This window comes from Aspergillus welwitschiae (genome assembly GCF_003344945.1).
Source record: "Aspergillus welwitschiae strain CBS 139.54b unplaced genomic scaffold BDQ94scaffold_24, whole genome shotgun sequence".
Classification (NCBI taxonomy): Eukaryota; Fungi; Ascomycota; class Eurotiomycetes; order Eurotiales; family Aspergillaceae; genus Aspergillus; species Aspergillus welwitschiae.
In genome coordinates this window covers 350,734-361,714 of record NW_020798718.1, presented here as the reverse complement: position 1 = coordinate 361,714, position 10,981 = coordinate 350,734, and the positions used below count along the sequence as shown (strand labels likewise).

Below are 10,981 nucleotides of genomic sequence, written 5' to 3'. Positions count from 1 at the left end.
TAGTATGATCCGACTGGTCAGTTCGAAACTCTTTGAAGATTTACAACATGCGCCACCTGATGTCCGTGAAACTTAGTTCGTGAATGGATCATACAGGTAATTTCCGTGAAAGAATACACTCATCGCAGAGACAACTTACCATCTTTGTTATTATCCTGGGACCAGTATCTACATGACGCTAGTTTATGTGTTTAACACTAGGGTTCTCATTGTGTTAAGTACTTCTTTCCCCCTCTATCCAAACGTCTTCAGAGCAGAGGTCCCAGACTCCCTCAATGTCCTCATCATCGGTCTTCTTATTCTGTCTCTAGCTGAGACCTCGAAGTACCTAAGCATTAGCTGGTATTGAGAAAAAGCTCTCTATATACGTTCGATATGGATGCCACCACTTCACCTCTTCAGCGTGCTTTCAACGCATTCCTCCTCACAATGCCCCCCCAGCAACTCGAAGAGCTCCTCAGGTATCTTCAGGACACCCGAGCCAAGGCCAACAACCAGGTCGCGCACGAAAATGAGCAATCTACTGCAAGATCGAAACCCCCTCTGGACACCAATAATGAGTCGGCCGTTCAGGGCAGTACAAACCAACGTTCTCATCAAACGCGAGGCAAGCGACCTCAGGATGGGAAACGGCGGCCACTGAACAGTTTCATTGCTTTCAGAAGTATTCTATACACTTCCATCTCATGCATGTACATCGGCTAACGATTATTAGGTTATTATTCAGTCATGTTTCCAGACCTTACTCAGAAAGCGAAGTCGGGCATCCTTCGCTTCTTGTGGCAGAACGACCCTTTCAAAGCTAAATGGGCCATCGTAGCCAAGGCATACTCCATCATTCGCGATGACCATGATAATGGAGTCTCCCTTGAAACGTTTCTGAAACTCAACGCCAACCTCATTGGCATTATCGAGCCGGACCGCTACCTTGACATAATGGGCTGGGAGCTGAATGTCGACGGCCAGCAGCAGTACACCATGGCTAAGGTTAAGATTACAGCTACTCCTGAAGCTGAGCTCTCAACAAACTATTCAGTCGATGATATTGTCAAAAATTGTTACGATACAGGCTATGTATCCCGAGACAAATGCAAGAAAAAAACAGACCATAACAAAAACGCGCCTGTTATGGCTTTCGCTGCCCAGCCAACCTTGATTATCCACGAAAATAACAGTATTCAAATTAATGGAAATAATACTGTTGTTACTGGTGACTGCGATGGGAATGCTGCTGTAGAAAGCACATTTCCCCAGAACTTCTCACCAAGTCCTGGTGACATGGGAACGATGCTTGCAGAAGCATCGCTTGGTGAATCTGAAGTACTTCACGGCCGTGGTTACCAACTCTATGAGCGGGGGCCTATAGTTGCAAACGAATATGAGATTGACGACGGGATGCTCAATCTTTGGGGTGAAAACCCAGCTATGTTACCATCATATGTTTCAGCCGGCCAATGTACACTTCCCCCGCATGATCCTTGTGTCCCGGATCCGATGGCGAATATCAATATCGACCATTACCTCAACCTATGATTTGCACGCTTTCGATAACGGTTGCGTCTGGTCATCAGTGTTTCCCACGTCCACTATGAGGGTGGCACCATTTTCACTCGCCTTGCTCTGCGAACGTCGACGGAACAAGTTGATTAACTTCCCGATACTCAGCCCACAGATCTATGCCCAAGTGTTATTCTTGAGGTTCCTCCGATATTCAGTACGACACACGAAAAACGATCACGGAAATGTTTTGGACTATCTGGGGCAAATATGGACCTCAACGCTACATTAGCGAACAGCTCAATGGTCCGAAGATATATTTGATGTCGCATCAACCGACTATCAGGGTCCTAGCGACGCTATGAAAATTCATCAGTTTGTCGTCTTTCCACCGCATCCCAGATCGAAGTCCTGAAGAGATAGCCATCTGGACAGTGGTCTCAATCCACACATTTTATGCATGTTAGAATCGAAATTCTCAGAGCACGGTATTATGTTACCGTGATGTTACAAAAGATACCTGTTTATATTTCTATACCCAGACCGTGTCGCTGGGAAATATGGTGGAAAGGGGGAAAACTCTATAATCTGGACGGTACATCATGTTCATGTTAGGAGATAGATACATCAATGCAGAATAAACTTCCACACAGCCACATGATGCAGCCGACAGGGCCTCCAAAACATAGTAGATGAGAGTGCATCCAAGACAGGGGCACCTGGACCAGGTCGATTTAATGAACTCTGTATGCCACCCTCCACGAATGGCATGGACGCGCCGTCCGACATTTAGCTGTTCAGCGTGACGATATCCGACCCTCCGAACTCCTCCGTGTCCGCCCATGAGTCCGACACAGTTATCTCGGTAACTCGCGATGCAGATATAACGTGAACAGGTGACTTTCCATCTCGCTGCACGGTTGCGAGTGACAACAAAGAAACAAGGCGGAGGAGCCACGGGCGAGAAGGCACAACGCGGCGCCACCGGGACGGAATTGGACATGACCCCTCAGTTCGTCTGCCTCCATCGCCAACCAGCCGACTTTCTGCACGCTCGACTGACTTCCTCACGGACAAAGAGGCAAAGTCCCGCCATTGTGACCAACGGATGCGGACCGGAGCAGCAATGGGGCAGTCCGTGTCCACTGTTCAGGTCTAGAGGCGCCGGAAATCCCACTCCTACAGGTTCAGCAATCAGCGACCGGATGAGGATCTGTGGATCCCCAAGTGCTGTTGTTATGCTTCCACCATAGGTTGAGGGTCCCAGAGGCTTGCTGTTTGGATTCCCGGATGGCCACTAGTAGTTGCTAGATGCTGTTTCTTTCCATACCTCTTGGTCCGTGAACTGAACTTGGTCCTGCAAGATCAGCGATCCATACTTCTGCAGTACTTTTGTTTCGAGCCTAACTCGCGTTTTCCGAACGCTTCGTTCAACCTCCTTGCCGGCCACCACTACAGGGGCGCCAGTGGCTGTCTCGGGTTTCCCAACGCCATAGAGCCAGTCGATGTGGCCTGTCTCCTCCATTTCGAGCATGAATCGGTCTAGATATCACGCAAACGCGCGGATTTACTGGCTATGGGAGTGCTGACGTATTGACGTCCGGTACGCTGGTGCCAAAATGCAGAACACCTGTCAACTTAATTGGCTGGAAGTTTTGAATCATCATTCCTATACCATCTTATTGACTTATTGTATTCGAAATAATATCAACATGTCTGGATTTTCATCTGGCCTCGTGATAGCCCCGACGTCTACAGTTCATTATTCGAGCAGACGGTGGACACCATCTAGCTAGCTGGGCAACGTAAGCATCCTCCACATGGTACAGTAGTACGACACGTATCTCGTATCAAGAAGGCATCATTGTCTGGGCATGAACTGATTCCTTGTGAAATCCTTCTTCATTCAGAAATTGACATGTTCTGCGATCGAATTCATATTCAGATCTGCCCTGTTCTTGCACTCCGTGCCAACATCTACTGATTAGTAGTCAATGTAGAAAACATAAATATGGCGTTTACATTGTGAGTACGATCAGAAATTCACGTAAGCACAGATGTAGGTGACGCTAGAGTGGTATAGAAAGTGTAAGCTTTTGCGCCTCTGTCCTTGTACACATCGATTTTACAGTGGATAATGGCGGCTTTTGCTATGTGGTCGAAAATTCCCCATTCTTCGGCGCGTGTCATAACTCGAAGAACTTGAAGAAGCAAAGGATTTATGAGATAGGATAGATCCACAACCCTACGAGTGTTCGAGATGTTTCCGATAGCCCATGCGTGCTCATCAGGCTGCAAAGGAGGTGTGAATATCAATCAACAATGATCTACTTTCCTCACAGTGATTAGTCTCAGACCAGTACGTTAGTATTTGAGTTATAGTATTAAAAATATATGATTCTGAGAATCAATCGTAGTAAGCGACTAGAGATCCATGCAGCTAACTAGGTGCCTTCTGCCATGATCTCAACCATTGCAAAGCTGATATTGCTCTCCCTTGCGTCGAGACCCTAGGCCCCATAGTTATTATGCAGGGAGAAGCTCCTCGTGAGCGATCGATATAGAAGCGATAGAACTTTCCATCACCGAAATAAACAAAAAGCAAGTCAGTCGGGATCATCAGCAGCCGGCCATGTGACCGGGGGAGATGACATTAACTGGGAGTTTCCCGGTCATTGTTTTCCCCCTCAGCTTCCCGTAAACAAACGCGCTGCAACACTTTTTCCTGAAAGACTTCGGCAGCGATACGAGCACAAGATCAAGCTCAACATATACATAGCTTCATCGAAACATCATTACTTGAATCGAACCCCTTGACTATCGGCGGAAGCACTGACAACAAATGGCCCCCGCACTAAAGGCGGGGCACTTCCAGACTCACGAGTCCCCCGCATCCGGCACCATCATCATCCGCGACTCCCTCTATGGTGACCACTCCATTACCGAGCCCATCCTGGTCGACCTGCTCCAGTCGCCCGATCTTCGTCGACTGATTGGCATCTGCCAGCATGGTGTAACCGGACACCTCGGGCTCCTACCCAGGCAAGTTAAGATCACGCGCTTCGAGCATTCCGTCGGGGCATTCCTGCTCGTCCGCATCGCCGGGGGAAGCGTCGAAGAACAGGTAACCGCTCTTCTGCACGACATTAGCCACACCGTACTCAGCCATGTGGTTGACTGGGCGCTTTCAAAACCAGGCGAGGAGAGTTACCACGAAGTCCATAAAGCACGGTATATTCGTACGACGCAGATTCCCAAGATCCTGACCAAACATGGCGTTCCGCAGACTGTCTTGGATGAAGAGCAGTACCCGCTTGTTGAAATGGCGGCACCCCATCTCTGCGCAGACAGACTCGATTACGCCCTGCGGGATATAGTTGCGTTTGGGATACTCCAGCTGAGTGATGCGCACAGGGTCGTCGCAAGTCTGAAAGCTTTCCCTGATGCATTGTCCCCGAATCGAATGCTTGTGCTTGGGGATCCGCAGGCGGCACTAGACCTTGCCCGGGCGTATCTGGTTGCGGATCGGGAGGTGTGGTCTAACCCGACACATGTTGAGATGTACAGAGGGACTGGGCAGTTGATAGGGAATCTTGTTCACGAAGAACGGATCCACGAGAAGGTGTTGTGGAGCACGTCGGATGATCAGTTCTGGCAGTTGTTGAAGGATATTGCGGACCCGGAGGGGTCGGAGATGCTGGAGAGGTTTGAGACTAAAGGACTGGTGGAGGAGGATGGCTTGCGCCTACATAAACATGCCAAGGTTCGTACCATTGATCCTGATGTGTGTGTGTCTGGCACAGAAGCAGTTGCGCTGTCGGTGGTGAATCCGGACTGGGCTGCTGAGCGGGAGGATTATATCCGGAAAAGAGAGGCTACGCGAGAGGTGTAATTGTAACATCACAACTGGATTTATGAGGTAGGTAGATTAATGGAATAATGAGTAACATAGCCATTCTCTACTTACTACTCGCATGACTATCATGCTGTTTACCTCCACTATATGGTAGATATATCTGCCTCAGGCAGCAAACCCCGCTGGCTCTTATCAATCAACCAATTGCGGGCGTCCAAAGTATGACTCCCCCACGAACCCCTCCATGCGTCCCCAAACTAACCTCTAAACTACTAACTTTCTCTAGCCTTCATTTCTTTCAAACTTCTTCTTTATCCACGCCCCTCTCATCCATCCATTGTCTCCATTCCACCCCAAACAATGGCCACCGCATACACCCAAACCGACCTCCAGGGCGCCCTCCCCCTCATTGCGCGTGGCAAAGTGCGCGACCTGTACGAGATCGACGACAAAACCCTCCTCTTCATCGCGACCGACCGCATCTCCGCCTACGATGTGATCATGGAAAATGTATGCCCCATCCCTATACCCCAATTCTCTATTCCTCTACACATACCAACCAATACTAACGAAATAATGACCAGGGCATCCCCAACAAAGGCATCCTCCTCACCCTCTGCACCCGCAAATGGTTCGAAGTGCTCACCACCGCTCTCCCCACCCTCCGCACGCACTTCCTGACCCTCGACCTGCCCCCACAAATCCCCGAGTCTTTGCGCCCGGTCCTCCAGAACCGCAGCATGCAGGTCCGCAAGCTCCGCATCCTGCCCATTGAGGCGATCGTGCGCGGTTACATCACCGGCTCCGCGTGGAAGGAGTACCAGACTCACGGCACAGTGCATGGCCTTCCTGTCAAGGCGGGGTTGAGGGAGAGTGAGGCGTTCCCCGATGGACCGATTTACACCCCTAGTACCAAGGCGGAGTTGGGCGAGCATGATGAGAACATTCATCCGGATAAGGGTATTACTCCTTCCTTCTATTATTATGTTGGGAAGAGAAGAAGAAAAGCTAATTGTTGGTGTAGCCGTTGAAATCATCGGAGAGAAATACGCCGCTACTGTCGCCTCTCTGTCCGTTCAGCTGTACAAGATCGCCCACGAGTATGCGCTCTCCCGCGGTGTCATCATCGCCGATACCAAGTTCGAGTTCGGTGTTGATGAGGAGACGGGCGAGGTGGTGCTTGCTGATGAGGTGCTGACGCCGGATTCGTCGCGGTTCTGGCCCAAGGATACCTATGAGATTGGACGTGGTCAGGCCAGTTTCGACAAGCAGTTCCTCCGCGATTGGTTGGTGAAGGAGGGATTGAAGGGCAAGGAGGGCGTGAGGATGACTGACGAGATTGCGGAGAAGACTAGTGAGAAGTATAAGGAGGCGTGGGAGAAGATCACCGGGGGTAACTAATTGTCAGGTCCTGGTGGACTGCAATTGTATGATTTCTTTCAAAAATGAGGATAGAAAATGGGAAATGGCATACTAGTTAGGCACTAGAAAGGTATATTATTGTTTTGTACAATCTAGATATGGTATCAAGTTAGTTACTTTCCTGCATCCCTACGCCTCCCACTCATCCTTCAACCCCTTCAACCCCTTCGCCTTGGGCTCTCCCTGCGCCGTCTCCTTCACACTCTCCCTCTGACTCTGTCCCTTACCAGCCACCTCACCGGTCCAGCCCGTCTTCACGCCCTCATCAACAGGCAACGCATCCGCCCCACAAATCCTCCTCTCCTCCTCAATCTCCGCCTCACTCATACCATTCGTCGCCCAAATCTTCTGAATCCTCAAATCATACGGCCCCTCCACACGATCCGTCAACCCAATGCCCACACTCTTAATCCTCTGCCGAATGATCGACGTCTGCGGCTCAACCACCATACCGTGATTTGTGCGCACAAACGAGTTGAACGGCAACAGGATCGTCTCCCATCCCGTGCCTCCAGAGGTCGTGGCACTCGAACTACCACTACCCATGACAATGCTCTCGGGCGGGATATCAGACAAAGCAGCGGGGATGCTGCCATTGGGGTACAGCTGGTCCGCTAGATCGGAGGAGTCGGCGTGCGAGGTAGAGAAAGAGGGCTGCACGCGATGATGCCGCGTGTATAGACGGTGTTGGTGGATATCGGTGTCGACAATGGAATCCGTCTGGATGTTGACGGTGTATCGACGGCCGTCGGACTTTACTCGTAGTGCGAGGTACGTGTACGGGTCGACGTCCCAGTAGAGGCGACCGAAGAGCCAGAGGCCGCGGTCGTGGTTGCGGAAGGCGGCGTAGCCTATTGTTAAGAATATCATCAGTTCAAGTTATTCTCAGTATAGAAAAGGAAGAGGGGAGGTATGAACCTGTCCGCTCAACGCGCCAGTTCTTAGGAAGCTTAGTCGAGATACTTCCATGGAATCGAGCATGTGCCGGACTGTTCGTGGCCGCGTCGGCCGGGACGTAGTCGAGACTGGCGGTGCTGTAACCTCCGACGACGCGGTCGGCCATGGTCTTGCAGCCGGCGACGGACGACTCATCTTCGAAGTCGAGGAGGACGTAGGGCTTGGTTGGGGTGTGGAGGGCTTCGCTGTTCCAGGCTGGTCATTGGAAATATTTATCAATCAGTTTATCGATAGCTTGGCTAGTGTATGTGGAGAGGAGCGCACCGATTCGGGACAGACGACCGAATTCCTCGACGCTGCGTTTGAGGAAGCCGGATGGCTTTGCAGCTAGGCATCGGGCCGTGGGAAACATGTTGGCTTGGATAGATAGAAATCAAGCCGATTGGGGGATGTTGGTGCTGGAATGAAATGCCGCGGCGATGCGTCGAGGAGATTCTCGGACCTGCGCATGACGTCGGAATTTCGCTGGCCGTGCATGCCTGAGGCAGAAGAGTATCCGGTCTCGGTGGTTCAAGGGTCTCACCGCTTAGGGGAATCGACAGGCTAGCTGTCTTCGGTGGCTTTGATTCTAAGATGGCAGGCAATAGACTGACTCTAGCAATGCAAACATGAAGGTGAGTATAATAGTTGTATCTGCGGTGTTCTATTATTTTGACATACAGTACTGACTGGTTCTTTTAGGGACTACCTTGAGAGCAGCAAATGTCCCGGGGCGTGGTATTAAAAGACCGGTAAATCTACCTGGGATGGGCTCTAGTCTACAATATAGCCCACTGCATATAGCGAGCAAATTGGCCGCAATATATTTGAGCTATATAGTAAGACTTGGCCTACACATAAATCCTGTGTAGGCACATAGCAACACCTCATAACAGGCGTCGAGTCGCCATTCTCGTTCTGCTGGCAGAATCCGAAGCGGTGAGAGGATCAACAGTCACGATATGCGGGTATCCCTCCAATCATCTGGCGAGCGCATACATCGGTTGTTGGCCAATAAGAAAGAGTGAGCACCAAGTCAAACGACGAGGTGGATATTGTGCATTTCTTTGGAGTCGATCTGAACAGCGAGAAAGCGTCAGAGGTATTACTTGATGGATGTGTGGTTTCGGTATCTCATGGGGCTATCATCAAGGAGGATTACTTTCAACTACAACAGCCTGTTGCTCTCTTGATATACTGGCATCTTCTGGGGGTGATTCAAATATTACCAATGATTTCAATCTGCTGTATTTGGCGAGCCACAAACATGCCAAAACAGCGAGTAAATCGCCAGGGTGCTTCATGTCAAGTATTCATATTATCGCTTGAAGCATATACAGAGACTTACGCCGTTCGACCGCACAGTTGTGTCCAAAGCATTTGACAAGTTGAATTAGTAGCTCCCGTGCTTTTGCGAGGGTCCATAACCTCGTCCTCACATCACAGGCAGGAAGCTGCCTTTTCCATACCGCTGCGAGGAAACGGCACTTCCCTTGACCTTCCCTGTTCTCTTCTCTCCCTCACCACTCTCTCCGTTCTACTCTCATCAGAATACTTTCTATCGCCCTGGCTGTTGTCTAACAATCTATTCTCTGCTTGTTCTGCAATAAGCCAGATATACTCGCCTCTTTATTAATCTTTAACCCATATACTACCTTAATTATTGTAAAAAGGTGTAGTACAACAGTCGTCATGGCTGCCTTGTTCTTCGCCACCCACCCGTCAACTCCCCAGTCTCAGCTGTGGAATCCATCCTTCTCTTCTCCTGGGCATCAGCCACAATCACTTCAGATTACCAGGGAAAACGCCCAGTTCATCCTTCCCACGGATGCCTGCGTACATGTGGGAAAGTAAGAACGACTCTTCATGACGCATCTCTCCCACCACTCCTAGAATCCTAACGCTGTCTAGTCTCTCCAGGGGTGTCTGTCCGGAAATCCTCCGGCACGAACTGGAGCAGCTCCTCTTCCAGTTCGGTACGTGCTGGGCGCAGGTTCGCGAAGGAAAGACTGGTCTTTTTAGCGGTTGGGTGCAGTTCACAGTAATCTACCCTTTGCGCTAGCGACCGTTTTGTACACTCTATAGTATGAGCAGAATTAACCCACTTTGCTTACAGGAAAGGTCCCACGCTCAAGCAGCTATCAGGCAGCACCATAATATTTTCCTCAGAGGTCGTCCTCTGAGAGTACAGGCCGCAAATGGCCTCAGTATGGCTTCCTTGTTGACTCTACAAGTAGTCCCCTGTCTGACAGTATCACAGGAAACCGTGTAGAGCCGGTGGTGCATCGCGAAGAAAGGGCTGGGATAACCACCTCGCCACTTTATATACCCTCTATGGCTATACCATCCTGCCAGCCCATCGCGTATGAGCCTGCTATGATGTATAGCTGGTCACCGGCTCTACCAGTATATGGTAGCCTTTATATACCCCCTCCTCCCCCTCCCCCTCCTGTCTCTGGTACCTTACCTCCCCTATCCTCATGCCCTACTCATCACACATTATCACCACAAGCCCTCAACGCATATACGCCACATTCCTCTTCCTACACTTCTTCCCTATCGAGCAACACCCTTGACACACAGCCTACGACACCCGGCTGCGATGGAGTAGTAGCATGCGAGGCCGATCAAGAAAGGGAGGAGGAGTATATCAAGGACAACCGGTCCAACCTTCCCTGCGACATGCCACTATCTACCGGCCGCACAGTCAGGGACTACGTTAACGAAGTGAAAAGGTTGCGGGGGGTTGACCTCAGCGATGAGACCACCCGTGAACTCATCTTGGAGTTGGAGGAAGAGGCCCGGGATCAAGGCTTGTTGCCTGCGCTGACGTCCAAGCCAGACTGATTGCTAATGGTTGGGATAAGAATACGAGGTATTGTGTATATAATGAGAATAATGAAGATGTTAGTAGTCTTATATCCCCTCTCATCTATTTTGAAACATGTATTGGCTGCATAAACATATATTCCTGCTGCAATAGTACATTGTTATCCTCAATGAAGTGCTGTTGCTGGAAGACGGAGCAGCTAATCGCGGTGTTGAGGGAAGAGATTAAATAAATTCAATAATTTATATACTCGACTCTCACTATACTGTCCATCTGAAAAACTGCGTAAGAGCCTGACCATCACTACTAACTGTTAACTGATTTATATTCTATCTAATTGTGAGGGTAAAAAAAAAAAAAAAAAAAAAAAAAAAAAAAAAAAAAAAAAAAAAAAAAAAAAAAAAAAAAAAAAAAAAAAAAAAAAAAAAAAAAAAAAAAAA

General features: G+C 49.6%; 5 protein-coding genes across 5 annotated transcripts; 3 read left to right on the top strand and 2 right to left on the bottom strand.

The window, feature by feature from the left end:
- Window positions 1-375: 375 nt before the first annotated feature.
- Window positions 376-1,571, top strand: BDQ94DRAFT_180456 (mating-type protein MAT alpha 1; the record flags this gene model as incomplete). Its single annotated transcript, XM_026773623.1, has 2 exons — window positions 376-664; window positions 716-1,571. The coding sequence occupies 2 exons, from the start codon at window positions 376-378 to the stop codon at window positions 1,531-1,533; spliced, it is 1,107 nt and encodes a 368-aa protein (XP_026624434.1). The 3' UTR covers window positions 1,534-1,571.
- Window positions 1,572-2,652: 1,081 nt separating this feature from the next.
- On the bottom strand, window positions 2,653-3,022 carry BDQ94DRAFT_172180 (uncharacterized protein; the record flags this gene model as incomplete). The annotated part of the gene is made up of 2 exons (XM_026771911.1): window positions 2,653-2,676; window positions 2,828-3,022. 2 exons carry the CDS (start codon window positions 3,020-3,022, stop codon window positions 2,653-2,655), a joined length of 219 nt encoding a protein of 72 aa, XP_026624433.1.
- Window positions 3,023-4,339: 1,317 nt separating this feature from the next.
- On the top strand, window positions 4,340-6,754 carry BDQ94DRAFT_160677 (phosphoribosylaminoimidazolesuccinocarboxamide synthase; the record flags this gene model as incomplete). The annotated part of the gene is made up of 5 exons (XM_026769247.1): window positions 4,340-4,714; window positions 4,748-5,383; window positions 5,747-5,863; window positions 5,938-6,313; window positions 6,378-6,754. The coding sequence occupies 5 exons, from the start codon at window positions 4,340-4,342 to the stop codon at window positions 6,752-6,754; spliced, it is 1,881 nt and encodes a 626-aa protein (XP_026624432.1).
- A 75-nt stretch (window positions 6,755-6,829) lies between these two features.
- BDQ94DRAFT_61178 (CIA30 family protein) lies at window positions 6,830-8,142 on the bottom strand. Its single transcript, XM_026776165.1, has 3 exons — window positions 7,997-8,142; window positions 7,694-7,927; window positions 6,830-7,626 (listed from the first exon to the last, which is right to left on the bottom strand). Exons 1-3 carry the CDS (start codon window positions 8,082-8,084, stop codon window positions 6,905-6,907), a joined length of 1,044 nt encoding a protein of 347 aa, XP_026624431.1. The 5' UTR covers window positions 8,085-8,142; the 3' UTR covers window positions 6,830-6,904.
- A 1,261-nt stretch (window positions 8,143-9,403) lies between these two features.
- BDQ94DRAFT_172176 (uncharacterized protein) lies at window positions 9,404-10,558 on the top strand (the record flags this gene model as incomplete). Its single annotated transcript, XM_026771910.1, has 4 exons — window positions 9,404-9,561; window positions 9,623-9,752; window positions 9,828-9,918; window positions 9,972-10,558. The coding sequence occupies 4 exons, from the start codon at window positions 9,404-9,406 to the stop codon at window positions 10,556-10,558; spliced, it is 966 nt and encodes a 321-aa protein (XP_026624430.1).
- Window positions 10,559-10,981: the final 423 nt, after the last annotated feature.